General features: G+C 35.6%; 1 protein-coding gene across 1 annotated transcript; it reads left to right on the forward strand.

The window, feature by feature from the left end:
- The first annotated feature begins 4,760 nt into the window (after positions 1–4,760).
- On the forward strand, positions 4,761–5,135 carry LOC145799408 (uncharacterized). The gene has a single exon (XM_082888984.1). It carries the CDS (start codon positions 4,761–4,763, stop codon positions 5,133–5,135), a length of 375 nt encoding a protein of 124 aa, XP_082745110.1.
- Positions 5,136–21,429: the final 16,294 nt, after the last annotated feature.

Below are 21,429 nucleotides of genomic sequence, written 5' to 3' on the forward strand. Positions count from 1 at the left end.
CTCTCATTCTCTTGCCTTGGTGTGCATAGCAAGAGCTACACTTGGAGATATACCTCTTATTTGCCTAAGCACCCTTGATCAAACTCAACTACCATTGGGCTGAGGTTCTTTGAGGATCATTTTGAGCTCCAAAATCTGGTTTTAGCTCAGAGTTTGGACCCCTTTTGCTGCTGGAGTTCTTGGCTACAAGAGTAACATACTCTTTCCCTCTTTTGGTCTTCATTTTGCTCCTTATTTTTTCCATACTTGAAAGCATTTTTGGACTTTGTCATAAACTGTAAAGTGACTTATTTTGAGCCCCTCTTCAACTTTTTTTTAAGGGTACTTTACTGTTTGAAGTCATTTACTTCCTTGTTTGTTCAATCTCTCTTTTAGGGCTATTTTTGCATCATATTTTAGCCTTACTTGTGAGCATTTTCGAGATTTTATATAAACTGGAAAAAGTCTTGTTTTGACATCCTCTTCAAGTTTGGTTAAGGTCCCATTTCTGTTTGGGGTCATCTTCCCCCTATGCATGCTTCATCTCTTCATGATTAAGGCTATGCATTAGAGCACTTGCATTGACCATGGTTTGGCCTCTTAGCCACTAAAATCCAGTGGATTTTTAGTGGCTTAGATGTATTTTTGAGGGCCAAAATTAGAGGGGGGTGACGCCCTCTCTCCTTGTCTTGTTTGGTGGTCTTTTGGGCCTTCCAAAGGGACCCCATTTTGCATGCATCGAAGTCATGTTTCAGGCCTCATTCGGCGAGTCTTGGGGTCTGCCTTGACTATGTACAAGGCCCTTTTGGCCATATTTTATGTCTACAATGCATGTGTAGAGTAATTCCATCCAAGGCCTTTCAAAGGAGCCTTTCTTTGCATGTTTCCTAGACCCAATTTAGAGCCAATTTGGTGAGTTTTAGGGCTGTCATATTTGATTTCCAGAGTTGGTTTTGCCATGCTAAGTGTCTATCTTGTATGTGCTTAACAACCCCTTGCAAGGCCCTCTAAAGAAGCCCCTCATTTTTACATGCATTGGCTGCATTTTAGTGATTATTTGGGCATATTTGGGCATGTTTTATTCACAATTTTTGGCTGGTTTGATGAGTTCTCATTTGCTTCGTATACATGCCATGTAAACCATGCTTACTAGCCAATGTTGCATGCTATTTTAGTCCATCATGTTAGCATCTTTTGGCCATGCTCTAAACTAGAAATGTGCATGTTTTGGGACTGCCTTGGCTCTGTCTTTTGACTTCATGATCAAATAATGCTTGCTTTGTATACTTGTGGTTCAATACATGTGCCTAGTTTTGAGTTTCGCGGCTTATTCCATGCATCGGGTGCCATATTTCCATGTTTCGAGACCATTTAGCATCATGTTTTAGTGCTGGAAATTACATATTCATAGGCCATCTTTCATCCCTTGCCATGCTTTGGTAGAGTGGCATTTGATGCCTTAGGTTCGGTCCTCGGTATGCGTGCATGTGTGCACGCATTTCGGTCGTCTCATTTTCATCTAATGGCTACTGATGTGAGTGTGGCTGAGGTCCACTCATGTTGGTGTAAGTCCATTATGCATTGTGTATGCCTTTTCAATTTATAGCATTGCGTATGCTAGGTTGCGTGTTAGAGCATTGTGTATACCATGTTACATCGAGCATTGTGTATGCCATTTCATAGCATTGCGTATGCTAGATTGTATGTTAGTCGCATTGTGTATGCCATCTCATTTGCATTGTGTTTAGGATAGGAGTTAGCCCAAGCACGGGAAACGAGGGACGTTTCGTACTCTGAGTGACGGAACGTATCTCAATTCCCGGTCGCCGACACTCTGGATTACCCATGATGGAGTTTAGGTCTTGTTGTGTTTTCATGTGCATTCATTTCACATTGAGTCGTACAATTCGACTCCTCGGCCATCATGCATCGAGATGCGTGATTGGTGGCACGAGGATCGAAGACTACACTCCTTGAAGAGTAGTCATGCATACATATGTGAAAATACTTTGCCATGCCCCTTTGTTGCTCTTTGTTGCAGCAAATCAGAAATCAGTAGCCTTCTGGAGCTTTGCACAATATTCCGAAAACAATTGCAAACAGAGGCAAATCGGGGCATCGTAAAGAATTTCCCGACGAAGGCAACCCGAGCATGCATCATTCATCATTCGGAACAGAGCCGAGGCGGTCAATAGCTTGCATGCTAATTTATTCACTTTCCTAGTTAATTTGTTAATTAATTAGGATTTTGTACTTATTCGGACTGTATTATTTATTCAGACCCTCCGAGCGAGGGCAATGCTGTAATAAGTGTGCGTGTGTGTGATGTATGTCTTCCAACCCCACGTCAACCCGAGCATGCATCATTCATCATTCGGAACAGAGCCGAGGCGGTCAATAGCTTGCATGCTAATTTATTCACTTTCCTAGTTAATTTGTTAATTAATTAGGATTTTGTACTTATTCGGACTGTATTATTTATTCGGACCCTCCGAGCGAGGGCAATGCTGTAATAAGTGTGCGTGTGTGTGATGTATGTCTTCCAACCCCACGTCTTTCTCCCTTTTATTTACCAACTTATGATGGTTAGATTAGGGCATGTTTCAATTAGCATACTTATGCTCGCATGTTTGCATTCATTCATCTGTCTTGCATGCACCGGGCTCGACACACCATACTAACTGCATTTGTATTTTAATTCCAAATTGAATACGTGTTAGCTGTAGCATCATCATATGCCATGTTTAGAATAGTCGAGCCTATTATAGTTTCATTTTCGCATGTGTTGCATTAGGCATTTCTGTATAGTTAGGATCATGCATGGATTTCTAACATAACTTCTATTTTGGCTTGGAGTACTCGGTAAGTTTTATGCTTTAGCATCCTTGCATGCGTGTGAGTGACTGCCATGACAGCATGCTTACCATGAGGCTATGTGCTTATGTGATATAATTGCCTGAATGCCTGTGGGTGAAGGTTGGGTTATTTGAACTAGAATAATTCATTAATTGTGAGTTTAAGCCCACTAGATAGTGGCAAAATCATGTTTTCTAAGCCCACCCGAGGGTGGCAAATCCACGTCTTAGCCTACTTGCGGGTAGCACCATCAAACCATTTTCAAATAAACAAATATGAAATGTTTTGTTCCAATTCAGGCGATCCAGTCTATACTTGTATGCTGTGCGCATCACATAGTAAATCTAGGCTAATAACCGGAATAAGAACGCATAATGTTTTCAAAACTAGATATCATGGTTAGTAGAGGCCGATCTTTGATCGGGCGAGCGGGGGTGCTCACGAAGTGACCTTCCCCAATCATACCCAAGTTCCCGAGTCGAGGCAACTTTGGTGATGACGGACACGTGGCCTTAGGCAACGAGTCAGGGTTTTCTAAATTTTCCCAAAATAAAATATTTAGGTGGCGACTCTGTATCTGGCAAAGCAGTCCATGCTTGGTACTTCTTTCAAAAAATCTATTTTCAAAAACGATTTGTCAGATTTGGACTCTTTGATGATTTCATCGGTATTGCATTGCACTTTGCGAGATTAGATACAGGACCGTGACACAAGTCGAGTCTGAACTGTAGTGAGGCCCCGAGGGCGCGTCTACAGGTGCGTAACTATTGGTGGGGTTCGTGGGAGAACAAGCGAAAAATTCATTGGAAAAATTGGAGAGCTCTGTGTGAACCAAAATGGTTGAGTGGGATGGGGTTTCGGGGTGTGAAGGCCTTTAACAAAGCTTTGTTGGCCAAACAAGGGTGGAGGTTGATTTCGTCGCTCGATTCTTTGTTGGCCAGAATTTGAAGGCAAAGTATTATCCTCATGCAAGTTTTCTTCAAGCTGGTGCTGGGTCGAATCCATCATTTACATGGCGGAGTATTTTTAATGCAATGCTGCTTTTGAAAGCTGGGTTGAGGTGGCGAGTGGGGGATGGGCGTTTGATACAGATATGGGGCAAAAAATGGGTACCGCGGCCTGACTCTTTTCATGTTTGTTCGTCATCAACAACACATTTAGAGGGTGCATTTGTCAGTGATCTTATCGATTTGGAAAGGCACTGCTGGGACGTCACTATATTGCATGAGAATTTTTTGGAGATGGATGTGGATACAATCCAGCAAATCCCTCTTAGCTGTCACGGCATACCAGACATGTTAATTTGGTACTATATGAGAAGTGGGTTGTTTTCGGTTCGCTCGACTTATCATTTGCAATTGAATCTTAGCTTGCAGGAGGTGCGCGGGTCTGGGTCAGACGTGCAACACGTTACCTAGTTTTGGAAGAGAGTATGGAGCCTCCGCATTCCTAATAAGATTAAGGCTTTTGCGTGGAAATGTAGTGCTAATATTCTGCTGGTTAAATCAGTTCTTCGGAATCAACATTTATTGATGGAGGATACGTGTGCTTGTTATGGGGTTGAGGCAGAAACGTTAATGCACTGTTTTTGGGGTTGTTTGAGGGCGAGGGAGGTATATCAACAAAGCCCGATACCGTTTGTGCTTGCCAAGGTGCTGGTGGTGACTTTATGAGCTGGGCATATGGCATTGGGCGTAGGTTTGATAAAGCTACACCGGGTTTGTTTTTCGCTGTTTGTTGGGGTTTCTGGTCATCTTGGAATCAAGCTTTATTCAATAATGTCATTCACTCAGCTATTGCAACCATTCAATAGTGCGTGATTTCGGCAGGGCACAATCCGCATTGTGTGGGGTTTCAGTGGATCATGGAAATGAGAAGTGGAAACCACCGGATGGGGCGATCCTTAAAGTGAACTTCGACGGGCTATGTTCACGAGGCAGAAGGCATGTGGTGTGGGGGTCATGATTCGTGATCATAATAGAATGCTGATAGCAGCTTTATCGGAGCAAATTCCGACATGGATGGAGGTAGATTGTATTGAAGCTATTGTGGCTGTCAAGGCACTGGATTTCGCAGCTGAACTGGGGTTAACAAACATTCAATTGGAAGGTGATTCTCTTACTGTGGTGAAGGCAATACGAGAGGATGGACATCTTAGTGCTTCGTTTGGTCATTTTTTACAATGTGCCATCTATCGTAGCAGGCAATTTTCGAGTTTCTGTGTTTTGCACATGCGGCGGAGTGGCAACATTATGGCTCATCATTTGGCACAAATGGCCAAGAAAGTTCCAGACAAGTGAGTTTGGATGGCTGAGGTCCCTGATCATTTAGTGCATGTTTTGTTGAGTGAAGTTCCCATTTTGTAAGGGGTCTAACCCTCCAGCTTCTAAAAAAAAAAAAAAACAAAGATGGTTGATGATGTAGGAGAGACAATGATGAATTCTTATTGAAAGGAACTTCGATCCCAATCAGCAGCTAGGAAATTTAGCCCCAAAGGCAACTTCGAACTCCAGCATCATCATGTTTTTTGGATCTTGAAACCAAACACTTTAGGAACATAACTAACATTACTTGTTGGCATGTCAACACTGTATTGTAATACTTTCAAATAATGTCTTTAGATATTTTAATTCTTATCTTTTATATTAATACCTTAATATATATATATATATATATATTGTTCCTTTATATATTAGTTTTTTCCTAATCAAGCAGAAGTTACAATGGAAAAAATAACCCCACAAAATATATCTAGTAAGTGTTTGAAAATAAAGAGCCGAACAATTACTGGATATAACACAAACAAAAATTGGATGCCACAACAATGCAGTAAATCAAATAAGTAATAAAATAAATTATTTCCTTCCAAATAACTTAAAGAAACACTATCACTCAAGTACTATGACGAAAAAAGGCCAATCAATGAAGTTGAAACTAACATTAACTGAACATGGACAAACTTCTCAATCAATGTCAATGGTCTCAAATGTTTCTTTTGTAGCAACATTTTCATTCACGATTTCCTTGAAATGAGTAATTCGTTTATCATATGGAGTCTCCCATCCCACAACACTACTGTAGCAATACCTTCACCAATTACTCGCTATTGGAGGAATAGGGTGGTCCCATTCACACAACAACAACAAAACAAAGTTATACATTATTGTTGGTCAAAAACAACATAGGAATTGAATTATGGGTATACCTCAACAAAGTGGTTTCTGTTCATAAAACCAATGGATATCTCTCTGCGATCAAGTGGTGGCAATGGGTATGATCTTAGTGGTAGAAATGAAAGGCACTGTTACATTGAGAAATGGTAAAGGACAATATTATAGGATGATGCAATTAGATGCCCCATATCTGGCATTGTCATCCAATATTCTGTTCATGCTGGTTTTGCATCAAAGTATGTCAAACTATAGGCAAGCTCTTCAATCCTTTTAAACGATTCGTAAAGCTTTGTATATAAATCATTGTAAGTGTGTAACTCCTGTAACAAGTCATGTCTTACTTCAACCCAATGATCTTCACCACGACCAATCAAACCAGCAATCGATCTAAATCCACAATGTCCATCAGGACTTACATCCTTCACATGCTTAATGTATGGCCTTATACACTGTGGGAATGCATCAATGTATGAAAAATATTGTACTTGTCTTGTTTGGTACACCTACAGAAAAATGTCATTAATTACATTTGACCAAGTAAATAATATTGAACTTAGATTGTATTACAATACCACAAATTCATATACCTTTTCTTTGGTAGCTCATTTTTTTTCTTCATTGACAGATTCTTGTGTACTTTTCTGTGAATGTAATTGTGTGAAGGCACTACCATGTCTAGATTCAGCCAATTCAAAAGCACATGGGTTACATCTAGTGGATGCATTAATCTTCCGATGATCACGAGATCTTGGATTGGGCTTTAACTTTGGTTTAGTGAGAAATGTGCTATCCGGACTCACAATCTCTCTCAATTTCTTCAATATCTCAAGTCTTGCACTAGTTTCACTAGAAAAAAAAACTTCTTAAAATACAAGTTAACTCCAATTTATCTTTGTTAGGTAATTTGACAACATCAAGTGTCCTCTAATGTGCATGTACTATCTCAAGTGGAATAGGAAGTAATTGTCTGATGTAATAAGCAATCTCATGTGCATAAGGCAAACCATGGGTACGTCGAATGACACAACCACATGCTGAAGAATCAATTCCAATGGATTCTGCTCACTCTGTCTCTGCTAATATGTGTTCCAAAGCACATATAGATACATTACCCCGAAACTAGACAAATTCACAAGGAGTAAAATTATGTTGGACAACTGTCATACTCTTATGGAATGAAGCCTTGATGGTAGTATGTTGCAACTCAAGCAAATTATGTATCTTACTCCAACAAGTTTCAAAACTCCCTTGATTGGATTCAAGTTGTTTCTTCAGTGATAAATGTGCACTCTCAGCCCTAATCAAATAACAGTTTTAAAAATCATCAAGTTCATATACAAATAAGTACAAATTGAATTTATGTAATTGCTAAATTATTTACCTATTCATTGTAGCATTCCCATAGTGTATAGCAGCAAATTTCTCCTTGTATTGCTTCTCCCATGTGTTTGGTTCAAATTTCTCCTTGTATTGTTTCAATCATCAAGTGCCTTTGGATATGCACTAAACTCTTTGTGCAGTGTGCTAAGGTGTTCATGGTGTTCATCTTCAGACAAAAAGAAGATTAACAAATTCCATGAAGAGTTAAACTTTTCCCACGTGTCTTTACTCTCAAACATTTTCTTGCACTTAGCAAACACATTCTTATTTATATGACATCGACACAACAAGTGTTTGGAACTAGGAAATACCACATCAATGGCATTCATCAATGCAAGCTCTCTATCTGTGACAATAACTTCAGGAAAAATATTCTCATCCATGAGACCACGTAATATATTCAAAGCCCATACATAGTTATCGGTACGCTCGAACTGTAAATATGTTGAAGCTGTTAAAATGTCATATCTGTGGAAGTCACACCTACAATCTCAAGCAAGGGACGACCATTGATCTTATACGTACAGTCCATAATCAAGACAAGTGGAAACGCATGAAACAAATCCAAACTGAATGGATGAGCCCAAAGGAGGTCAATGACAACCATGGTATTCTGTTCACATCTATGCCATTCAATGTATTTATGTTCTGCTAACTTCCCCAACAGTTGTTTCATTTGTGATCTTCCGACCTTCTTTTTCACTTTAAATCTATGACACACATTATAAATTGTCTTCATTATCGTTACATTCAACGAATTCCTCTGTTTCAATGTAACTAAAATATCTTTTGGTCTCACCATACTCTTAGACATATTCACCAGTAGTGTACAACCGAACAAATTGAATTTGTTTGGACTTTCAAAACCGAACAATAATGACCAAAAATAAGTTGAATATTCACTTTTATGTAAAAAAAAATTGATAAAATGAAACCAAATATTAAAATAATAAATTACGAACTAATATATAAATTTGAATGCAACGAAAACTGATAGATAAACTTAATCTCAATGGAATTGCGAGAAAATAGATGTACATATTTTTTTTAACCTCAACCATTGAAATCCAAAAGGTTGGCAGAGTCAAAAGTAATAAATAATAAATGTATCTAATATGGTAGGCCAAAAGTTCCATTTAGTGGGGTTCATTCAATAAATTATCATCAAAATTACTATGTCAAAATTTTAATTACGTACGAACTTATCGAATTCAACTTTCATACGATAATTAAACACAAGAATGCTTGTAGAAAAACAAAAACCAAACTTATAAGCACATAACCATCATGTACTAACAAGAAAGAGTAATTTTGAAATAATGTACTATTTAAATGACAATTTTATAATAATTCCAATAATATGTTATTTTGTTAATCTAACTACTGAGCCCTTTAATTTTTGTCAAAAAACGATATAGAAAATAATTGATGGTATAGTACAAAAATTGTGAAACCTTTTTATGTTTTCCAGTAACCTCACAGTTGTAATCACAATTGTCAATTCATAAAATATCTTAATCTGTTAATCTTTGGGTTGAACAATATTGCAAAGCTTTGGTGAATAGAAACATGGCCACAAAATAAAATAATTAAGGAATACACAAGAAGAAAATAAATGAAACAATAAAAGTTTTTTTTTTTCCTAGAACAAACATAAAGTTCAACAAAAAGAAAGAGTAAAAGGACAGAAAAAAATAATTTTTTATTAAAAGGTGGCACAGGATATCGTTCCTTTGTGTGTGTGTGAAGGATACTAACATGGTCATTGAGTTCAAAGATTATCTCAAAGAATTTTTTATTAAAAGCTGTAATGTTATTTATATGATTGTGAAAATTGAAAGATTTAACATTGTAATGGGACATGTGAAAAAATACAGAAATTAATAATTATATTTTGATTTTTATATGAATATTTACCTCATCTCTGATGGGTTGCTTCAAAAAATTATCTTGATTATCACTTTCATTCATTGTTTGATTGTTCAAACTTTCTTTCAGGGTTTAGGGTTTCAAAATAATAAAAAAAACAATGATATTAATGATAATGGTGAGTTTTGATAGGGTGGATTGGAGTTTTGGAGTGAGAAAGAAGAAGAAGAAGAAGAAGAAGACAAAATAACTTTGATCTCTTAGGGAAGAAGATGCAGAGATTTGAATAGGAATAATGGCTTAGGGTGTACCATGAGAAAAAAAAAATTTATTTTAGGACTTAATGTGTTGTCCTTATTAGTAAATTCACATTAGGATATAATAGGAATTAAAATTTATAAATTCAAATTGGGCATACTGAGATATTTTTTGAGTTCAAATAGAATGCCCCGCTAATTTGGCAGGCCTCGATTTTCAAAAAATAATAGTCACCAATACAATTGGACTAAGTTACCCAGTCCAGTTGACTGTTGACCGATTTGAATCCATTACCAAAATTCCTTATTGATATGCTAGAAAATAGAAATTGAAGTCCTTGAAGTCCTAATTTCTTGGTAAATTACAAAATTCTTATTAGGACAAGCCAAGCCTATTGGTTGAGTATTATAGAATTTAAGTTAGTTAAACTAGTTATTGAAAAAAATATAGTGAATGTTATTAGTGAATACGCCTCCTAAGTAGGATTAGATGATCAGACTAATAGAGTTTTTTGAGACCAAATGGATTATGTATTACAAGAGATACCCGTAGGAGAGAATCTAGTTATAGGTGGTGATTTCAATGGTCATGTAAGAGTAGGTAAATTAGGGTATGAGAGGGTGCATGGTAGGCATGGTCTTGGTGATAGAAATGAGGCTGGAGAGAGTATTTTAGATTTTGCGTTGGCTTCTAACCTAGTGGTGACCAATATTATGTATAAGAAGAGAGAAGAGTATTTGATAGCCTTTAAGAGTAGGTCAATTATGAGCCAAATAAATTACTTTTTAGTAAGAAAATGGGACCATCTAAATTATAGCAACTATAAGGTAATTCTGGGAGAGAGCTTGACGTCTCAACATAGGATTTTGGTACTAGATTTATACTTTAAAGGACAATACCAAACTCGAAAAGATAGCGGGTGTCGCAGGACTAGATGGTGGAACCTAAAAATGGATAAACTAGACACATTTTGGAATAGAATGGTTAAAGAAGGTACTTGAGACTTGGAAGATGATGCTAACACTATGTGGAACTTGATGGCCAATTGTATGAGGAGAATCTCAAGGGAAGTTCTTAGAGAGTCGAAAGGAAATGGGCCTAACTTCAGGGAAACTTGGTGGTGGATGGAGGAGGTGCAAGTGGTAATAAAGACGAAAAAAGAGAGCTTTAAAAAGTGGCAGAATGATAGAACTGAAGAAAACCTCAAGTGCTACACAATGGCCAATAAGGAGCTCAAAAAGTAGCGAGAAAAACTAAGTTGAAAGCCTATGATAACCTATACACTATACTAGATAGTAAGGATAGAGAGAAGATGATATACAAACTTACTAAGATAAGAGAGAGGAAACCAAGAGATTTTAATCAGGTTAAGTGCATCAAGGGTGAGGACTTTAAGGTGTTAGTGAAGGATGAAGAGATTAAGGACAGGTGGAAGAACTATTTTGAGAAGTTGTTAAATGAGGAACATGGAGGTAGATCAAAAGGGGAGCAAGTAGGCGATAATAAGGAAAATCAAGACTAAAGGTTCTATCATAGGATTAGGGACTTTGAAGTGGAGTTTACATTTTAAGAAGATGAAATTGAATAAGACTTTAGGACCCGATGATATACCTATTAAAGCATGGAAATGTTTGGATAAGAAAGGGGTTGTTTGGTTGACTAGGTTATCTAGCAATATTTTGTTGACTAGGAAAATGCACGAAGAGTGGTGGAAGAGTATTTTAGTGCCAATATCTAAGAATAAAGGAGATATCTAGAATTGTAACAACTATAGAGGAATTAAGTTAATGTGTCACACATTGAAAGTGTGGGAAAAGTTAACGGAACGTCGATTGCGAGATATAACAGATGTGTCAGAGAATCAATTTAGGTTTATGCCTGGTAGGTCAATAATGGAAGCGATCTATCTTTTGAGGAGGGTAATAGAAAAGTATAGAGAAAAGAAAAGAGACATTCATATGGTTTTTATCGATCTTAAGAAAGCATATGATAAAGTGCCTCAGGATATAATCTGGGGGGTATTAAAGACGAAAGGGATGACAAAAGGTTACATTGATGTGATTAGGGATATATATGAAGGTGTGGTGACCACTATTAGATCGCTTGCTAGAGAGACGAGTAAATTTCCAATTTCTGTAAGGTTACACCAAGGATCAACCTTAAGTCCTTATCTTTTTGCTTTAGTTATGGATGAGTTAACGCGCAATATTCAAGATGATGTGCCATGATGTATACTCTTTGCACTAAGTTGGAGATTTGGAGCAAAACACTTGAATCTAAAAGATTTAGGATAAGCAGAACTAAGACAAAGTATATGGAGTGTAATTTTAGTAACAATCACAATGGAAGCAGAAGAGAAGTGAAGATTGAGAACCAAAAACTACCTAAGAGTGAACATTTTCGTTATTTTAGGATCGATTATCATAACGATTGGGGAGATTGGAGCGGATGTGGTCCACAAAATTAAGGCAGAGTGGCTTAAGTGGAGGAGTGCATCTGAAGTAATGTGCGATAAACGAGTACTCACTAGATTAAAAGGGAAGTTCTATAAACAATTATTAGACCGACAATGTTGTATAGGACGGAATGTTAGGCAACTAAAAAACAACATGTAGATAAGATGAGTATTGCTGAGATGAGGATGCTAATGTGGATGTGTGGCAAGACTAGAAAAGGCAGAGTTAAGAATGAATATATTCGAGAATAGGTAGGAGTAGTACCGATAGAAGATAAATTGAGAGAGAATAGATTGAGATGGTTTGGTCATATACAACAGAGATCAACAGAGGCAGTAGTGAAGAGATACGATACAGTAACGGTAGATGGTAGTATTAGGGGAAGGGGTTGACCTAGATTAACATGGACTAGCGTAGTAAATAGAGATATGAATCTCCTTAATTTGACTAACAAAATGGCTTTGGATAGAGTTGAGTGAAGAAGAAGGATTTATGCAACTGACCCCATTTGATAGGACTTAAGACTTGGTTTGGTTTGGTTTGAATGAGAACATGAAACCAAATCAAAGTTGTGAATCCTAATGTACTGTTTTTTTTCATTAATCCTTAGTTGTTTTATTTTATTTTATTTTATAATATATGTTGAAGTTCCAAATTTAAGTCTCTGTCTAATTGTAATTTAGATCCCAACCAAACTCTAAACTTAATTTATTATTATTATTTGTTCAAAGCTGAATTCATGTCCAACTATTAGTAATCTTTGTTAAAAATATAAATAATATTCATCTTTTCAATAGCTTAAACCAGTATCCAGTACCTCCAAGCATGGAGATTCCCAGCCTCTAGTATTGTGTTGGATTTATTTCACTTATATTATGTTTTATTTATTAGAATAAAAGTGAAATTAAATGGAATGTCATTCTTTAACTTTCTTGCAAAATGACCATTTACTTATAATAAATAGAGAGGCTGGGGATGTAGAATTGAGGCCGTGGTGAGAGAGGAAGGAGGAGGGGGGTGACACTGCCACTGGTGTTGGAAGAGTTTATTGTAATCTTATTAGGAGAGGGGTATTTTTGTCATTGAAAAGTCGCTCACTCTCCACATAGGCATGTAGAGACCAAAGCTTGATACTTTGGACAAAAAAGATGACAGTGCATTTTTGTTAATAAAGCACTATATCTATGTAGTTATTTTCAAATAACACGAGCATCTTCCGTATATAAATTGAACTAAAATGAAATTTTCCCCTTAAACTTTTCAAATAATTGATGATCAACAATTAATTATAGTGTTTAAATCTCATTCCTTTCAAATAAGGATGGTGTTCTGACCATATTTTATTTTTCTGTCGGTTGTGGCCTATTAATTATAGCCAAGTTCGATTATGATTTGTTAATTGAAATCATAAATTATTTTTAAAGAATAACCTTGACCACATTTGTTTTTATTATTATTTTTTCTATTGACAGACATGCTAATGTGGCATGATATATGTGTTAAGGACGTGACATGATGACATATTAAATGGAGGGCCAAAATGTTAGCCATTGCAGCAATTTGATAGTTAGTTGCTGAGATCAAGGAGCCAAGATCAAATTAAGTACCAAATCTGCAAAGTGGTTCCTATCAAACATGGAATATGGATAATGTTGAGAAAATCATGGGCTTCGATTATCTCTTTCTCTCATGTAACTGAGCCTAAAAATAGGCCAAGAGAGATACAAAGAAAATCATCTACAACCATTCACAAAACGTGATATTCATCTAGGAGTAGTTTAATTTAGCAGTTGTTAGGAGTAGATTAAGTGATAGTTTTCTAACTCCCATTTCTTTCCTTCTGTCGATTGTTGTATTTATTCTTTTCTTTATTCTTGTTACTTGTGGCAAGTACAATCCAATTGAATAAATACATATTATATTATGTTCCGTTCTGCTTTGTTTCTTCTTGATTTATTTACCTCCAAGGAAATTCTTAATCTATTTAAGATATAGAACTCAACTACAAAGCCAATTTATTGTGTTTATTTGATTTATTTAAGTCTGTTGATCATTCACTGCCGATTGGGCTTAAACCAAATTTTTGCAAATATAAATTGACATGCCTGATGGGACAATTCTAAGTTAGAGTGATGATGATGATGAAGAAGCAGACTTATCTTTATGGAATCATGTCTTCAATAGGTATTTTTGCATATTATGAATCCATGGATGCAAACTGCCAATAGAGTGACAGTGTTCCCATGGGTACATATTATCAATGGAATGCCTCGTTTTCTAAAAATTGTCAGTGCTATGGTGGTTACCGCTTATTGTCAATTTAATGGCATGGCAAATGATGTGAAAAGAATGATTTGGTATTGTGATGATGAAATTTATTAGTGCATGAGTGAAATTTTAGCCCTAAAAGAAGAAACTAAATTCTCTTTATAGGTAAAGATTTCAAATAATTTCATCATCTTCGTATTATTTGACGCAAAGAGATTTAAATTACCGTGATAGAAAAATTCATCAACTTAAGACCAAATTTTTCTAATTGATGAAGAAATTCTATATTGGAAGCAAAAATTAGAAGGCGCAATGGCCGATGAAAAATTAAGATATAAAAATAATATGGCTCATACGATTAATACACATATTTTTAAAGAGCCAATCATTCATGAAGAGTCAAGGTATATGGCTCGAAGGGTTTGCACACCAAGTCATGAAGATAATAATACACATATTTTTAAAGAGTCAATCATTCATGAAGAGCCAATGTATGTGGCTCGAAGAATTAGCACACCAAGTCATAAAGATAGTCAATCATTCATGAAGAGCCAACCGTTTTTCGCAAAAAATGTTTAAAAATATCACAAAATGATAGTGAAAATTCATTTAGGGGGCATGATATTAAGCCAGCGATGGCTGAAAGTTTTTAACGTGGGAGGCATGATTTTAAGCCAAAGATGGCTAGAAATTATGAAAGCACGTTTATTGAATGTGAATTTTTTGACATTGTTCAAAGTGTCAAATTTTATGAATTTTTTATAACGTTCAATTATGTGAATTTTGGGATCCAACATTCACTTTGGATTTGTAGATCATACCAAAAATTAATTTTCATGATATGGTTTGAAAAACAACAATGGTTAAAAAATGTATATGTAGTGAATTCTCAATTTAATTAGTCAAAATGTGGCTAACAGAGATTATTGGTTATGTCACTTGATAGAGCCAAATGAGTGTTCTCCAATCGATAGTTGATTAAGGCCGAACTGTACAACATTGAGGCCGTTAATTAGGATCTCTTAACTTTACTTGCTTGTCAAACTGTATACTTTATGTGTGTTTAATGTCAATCAGGTTGTACATAGTTGGAGCATAAAAATGGGCAAAAAGACAGACTTTGGAGGAAAAACAGATTCCCGCACGTACGTTGACTTTCCCGTACATGCGTTGACTTTTTCTGAGAAAACGTGCCCGATGTTTTCAACCTGTTTGAAAGACAGCAGAAGTATAAATAGGCAAGAAAAATGGTGGATTAGGGTTCGGAAATTGTTTTTGTAAGGAAAGAGAGGCTAGGGTTCCAAGAGGTGATTTTCTCCAAAGAGCTTGAAGGACACTACCATGGGGTCTTCTTCCTTTTCTTACTCCTCCATGAGTGGTTAGTCTTCTTTTCTAGGGTTTTGATGAAACCCTAGCCATGTAATTAGTTTTTCTTTTTGATTTTCAATTATGTAAATGTTTGAACAATTGTATGGTGTTTTAGAAGTTTTATATATATATCTTCCATTATTTTCTCAAGTATTCGGCTTTCTGTGATTGTTGAATGTTTTCCATACAAGAGTTTTCTATTCTTTCACATTCAAGGTATGAGACAAACCATACTACGAGGGACGAGTCGTGTTACTACCCTAGTTTAGAGTGAACGATTCGTACTACTTAAGATGGTTCGTGCTCGTACATTGAATGTGATGATTTTCTTGTTAAATGCTTTGAACTTGTAGTTGCAAAGCATTATCCCATTCGAACCATAACATAAGTGATTTCAATTGGAAACCCTATTTACGTGACTAGTGGTGGACTCTTTGCCCTAGGTTTTTCTCCAAATCAGTAAATGTAATTTTATTTATAATTGATAATTTAATTACTTAGTTTAATTTATTTGTTATTAAATCTGGTTATGAACAATCAATCTTTTGATCAAAATTAATTTAGGAATTTAACAATTAAATTAGTTTAATTTCACGCGTAAGGATCCTCTAGAGTTAATCCCTGCAGTGATCTCCTCAAGTGTTTAATCTGACGGCTCAAAATAAAACTCACCAAAACGACGTCGTTTTGGTGAGTAGTTTGAACAAAAAAAAAAAAAAAAAAAAAATCAGATTCAGGGATTTCAAAACATCGAAGGTTCTTGGAAATGCAAATATGAAATTGGAGAGAGAGAGAAGGGCGGGGAGTTTCCCATGTCCGACGCGCCACCGTCGCCGTTGTCGCTGCCACACCGCTAGGTCGCCATACTCCAACAGATTGAAAGAAAAAGCCACAGGTTCGTTCATCCTCCAAACTTCAAATATTAGGGCTTTGATTCCAAAAATTAGGGAAGAAATTCAAAAATATGTTCTTACAATTTTGATTTGGGATTTTTTACATGATTTATTTCAAATCTATGCTTAGAGGAGTCGAACTGTAGATGATTGGAATCATCAAAGAAATTTATGAATGTATATATATATATATATATATGCATCTGTGTGTAACTAGTTATTTGTATTTAGGTATATAAGATAGTGATGGAGAGAGAGATGGTGTTGAAATCAAGTTTTCTCTAGTTGATCATAAAATGGGCATTTTCAGTTTGGAATACAGAGGAATGTAAGAGAATGATATATGTAATTAAGTTTGTTTTCTTTGGCATTGATTAATGTCTATGCATAAATGCTCAGTATAGTTTCTTCCATACTCTTCCTTTACATTAAAGAAGTAGTGTCCCATTACCAAGGCATGCCAAACACTTGTTTAGAATAATAATCAATCATGTTATCGAATTTAAAGTCTCATTTTAAAGACACATGTATCCGGGAGTATCTGAGAGAAGTGATGATATCTGACACACATATGGCTTCTATAATACAGAAATACACATCTTGCCCTTCAAAGATTCATAACTTTAGATAAAGAAATGTTGGAGCAAACAATAGGAAAAGATGAGCAATATAATTTAGTTTTTTTTTTTTTAAAACCAAACCCAAGTCATACCAACCAGCCTTGCTTGCACACTGGTGTTCCATTTCTAAATTGCTAGTGTTTCATACAACTCAGTTTCAAGTTTGAATGATGAAATTTTGAAGCATCAATGGAGTAAGGTTCCTCGGTCTATTATTATTTTAGAAGGTGAGTTAATACAAGGCTGTGAATCTAATAAAACCACTAGCTCCCAATTTCAGAAAACTGAAATCATTTATGGTCCCTAAACAATACAATAATAAGGTTAAAGAAACTGCAGGCGAAATTACATTAAACACCTAGATAATCCAAATTAGGGACTCTATTTTTAAATCTATCAGATTCTACAAGGAAAATAGGACATTATGACTTTTTGGTGAACAATTTAAGCACTTGAGAAATTATATACACATTTTCAGATATTTTTCTTTCACGACAAGCGTTACTTATTAAAGATAAAAATTAAAAAAGAATTGTAATTTTATAATGACTGCACCAATAAAATAAATAACAAATAAATAAGAGGTAACCAAGATCAAACAACAATATGTAAGCATACTTTAGTTCAACCTCAGGTTTGTTTTGCCTTTCAACTTCTTGACAAGGGAAGTTTTGCAACCACCATATGGATAACAAGTTATGACATTAGTAATACAATTGTGAAAAATGAAATGGTGGAAACTTGAAATGGAACACCAGTGTGCAAGCAGGGTTGGTATGTCTAATTTGTTTATTATTTTTTTTAATTTTTTAATTTTTTTAAACCAGTTCTAAATTGCTAGTTTTTAAAGAAAAAGAAGTATAAGATTTGGGATGAACAAAATGTAGATATTGGTGTGTCATTATTGTTTTTTTGTTGTTCTATTGTTCTTGTCTAGATATTAACATTGGTCAAGAAAGCTAATTTGATCTCACCTTTATAATATGTTGTTATTTCAGGTTAAAAAATGTCAACATCAAATGCATCTATGAGTGACACTACTGAAATTCAGTTTAGAAATTGAAAATGTCGTTGTGGGGTAAGAGTAGCATTCAGGATTTCAGAGTCAAAGGAAAATCCAGGGATGGTATACTTTGCTTGCCCTTCCAACAACACCAATGGATACGGCTTCTTTGAGTGGTGGATGCCTTTATAAAAGTAGCGTGAATGGTTGAAGATGGTAAGGAAGGAAAGCGACGAAAATTGTAATATCAAGCCTTTAGTCAACGAACTAATTGTATCCAATGATGAGCTGAAAGAGATGGTTATCGAGTTTAGGAAGGAAATGAAACAAATGGTTGTAGAGATTAGACAACTTCGGGAAAAGTTGCACCACGCCATTGTAATAGTATTAATAGGATTTGGACTTCTTCTTTTCTTGTTTAAATATTAAGTGTAAATTAAGTTTGGATTTGGACTTCTTTTGTCAACTAAATATTATGTGTAAAATTGTAGACTTGAAATGCATAATGTGGTAATATTGGTTGTGTAATGTTTTGTGTAATGTTGATTGTTGTAATGTTGTTGTAATGTTGACTTGAAGTATAAGATTGTGTAATGTTGTTGTAATGTTGATTGTGTAAATATTAAGTGTAATGTTGATTGTGGACTAAATATTAAGTATTAATGTCGATTGTTGTAATGTTGTTGTAATGTTGATTGTTGTAATTTTGAATTAGTGATTTTTTTTCACATTCCAAATTGTTCATGCCAAATGAACATGAAGGGAAAAATGCAAGTGTCATAGGAATCTCTGATGAATGGCAAAGTTCCTAGTTTAAGGAAATGAAACCTTAGAATAAATCCCACACCCTAGTCCAGTTTGAGGAAATGAAGCAAAGTTCCTATGTGTTATTAACTTTGTGAATGTAATATTTGGCAGTGTTGGCTCAATTCTTGGATGCAGAGCAGAGATACTGCAACTTGATGTCACAGATGTCAAAATTTTGTTTGGGTTTCTTCTGTTCTGTCTAAACAACTTCGACATAAAAAAAGAAATTAGATGCTTATATTAATTCTCTGTTATTTGCTTGAGGTGTTCATTTATGCAACATCAATATTTGAACAAAAAATTCTGCAAAAAATGAGCAACATTTTATCAAAATTTCAGCAACATTTCATAAACTGTTCAGCATTATTTCAGTAACATTTGAACCCAAATTTCAGCAAGATTTCAACCAAAGTTTCAGCAAATTTTCAGTAACATTTGAACAAAAATTTCAGCAAAAATTAAGCAACATTTCATCAACTGTTCAGCAATAGTTCAGCATTATTTCAGCAACAATTGAACCCAAATTTCAGTAACATTTCAGGGATGGTATCAGCAAATTTTCAGCAACAGTTTCAGCAACATTTGAACAAAAAATTTGGAAAAATTTCAACAACATTTCATGAAAGGTTTTCAATATTACATATCCAACAACAAAAAAAAAAACGCTAAGATATTGATGTGTGATCCACATGCCTATGCCTATGCCCACGGCCACGACCACAACCACGACCACGACCATATAGTACCTGAAAAAAGAAAAATTAATATTACATCAAAGGAATCATAAAATAAAATGGAACTGTAAATGAATGAATGACAAAATAAAAGAGGAAATGTGAAAAATAAATTACTTCACTACATGTGGGACTATTTGAGGCTTGCGAGTGATAACTGCTTGCATTGTTAAGCAATGCTTGATAGGTTCCATGGATGGAATACATCAATGGCATTGAAAAAGGCATATTGTGATGAAGAAAACTTGGCTGCAATAATAACAAACACATATCAATTTAAAATGATAATAGTCACCTACAAATCCCTACTAAAACTTCTTATTAAACTAACTTACATCATAGGTGGGATACATAAATTGAGACGAAGAAGCTCTAACTTGAGGAACACTCGGCGAGAATGGAGGAAGTTGAGGAGCACTTGAAAATAAAGGAGCCGACTGAGGAATACTCGGTGAAAACAAGGGAGGTGCTTCAGGAGCACTTGCCGAAAATAAGGGAGGAGTATGAGGAGTAACAGACATGGAAGTTTGAGAAGCATTATGTGAACTTGTTTTATTTTTCTTTGCCAACGCAAGCTCCAAACCACTTTTTGTCTGCCTTCGTCCCTTGCTAGTGCACTTTCTTCTCTTGAGTCCTTTTGCTTGAACTACATTTTTATCCTCTACACCATCCACTTCAAAGCTTTCGGGGCATGTGTCGGGGGGGGGGGGAGGGGGCTTTCTTGTTGAATAGTATCTGAACAAGGCATATTGAATTTTGCACTTAACATGGTTTCAGTGTTTGCAATTAATTCATCCGCTTTCTTTACCGTCAAATTATATGTTTCCTCACTTTCAGAAGCTCTACACGCTATTGCTCTGAATATTTCCATCAATGACCTATAGCATGAAGTTTGATGCAATCTTACATCAACCTGAATATCATGTCCACACCTATCTTTCACATTTTCAGATCTTGCTTTTTTAGTCCATCTCTTCAGAATATATTGTGAAGGAATCTCTTTGAATTTGAGTCTTTCTCTAAGGATCTTCAAACAATGACTACACAAAATGCCCTTCATTTCAAACTTCCTACAATTGCAAATGACTGAATCATCACACTCCTGCCTCACCTTCCTCACCTTTATACCATCACTATCAAGAACCGTATAAACGGTACTCTCACCATCATTTTCAATTTCTTCAATGTTTACTTCAAGGGACTTGACATACTCATCCTGAAATTCTTCATAAATTTTATTTGTGTAAACATCTGCAGCTTGCTCCATAATATTCACTTTAATATTCACCCTTGGCAACTTTTGGCATAGAGCATATTCGGCTTGTAACTCTTTGTATCTCTTCTCACAAAGAACTCGATCAAAATGCATGAAAAATTGCATTAAGTTATGATCAGACTAAATGAAATCCTTCAAGAAAGCATTAAAGGATTCACTAAGTTGGGTGCTACTCATGCCCCCACCCTATGCATTTCTAACATATGGCCAACCCCATTTTTCCTTGATCCCAAATGTTAACTTCAACCAATGATTATCTCTTACTTCATACTTGTCCAGCATTTCCTCCCATTTTAATGTAAACTCTTCCTCATCCTCAATGTCGTACATAAGCGTGGATAAAACACTCTTCATCCCCTTATCCTTCACCGCCTTATCCTTGAAGATAGAATTTGCATGCCTTAATGCATTTTGCATCAAATGCCAAGTGCAAAGGCGGTGGGTTGTGTTAGGCATGACAATAGGTATGGCCTTAGCCATTGCAACATC

Source organism: Camellia sinensis, chromosome 9 (genome assembly GCF_055761805.1).
Source record: "Camellia sinensis isolate YWXY chromosome 9, ASM5576180v1, whole genome shotgun sequence".
In the NCBI taxonomy this organism is placed as follows: Eukaryota; Viridiplantae; Streptophyta; class Magnoliopsida; order Ericales; family Theaceae; genus Camellia; species Camellia sinensis.

Excerpts from the sequence above, each read along its gene's own strand:
- LOC145799408 (XM_082888984.1), top strand. The coding sequence starts at position 4,761 with ATGTTCACGAGGCAGAAGGCATGTGGTGTGGGGGTCATGATTCGTGAT.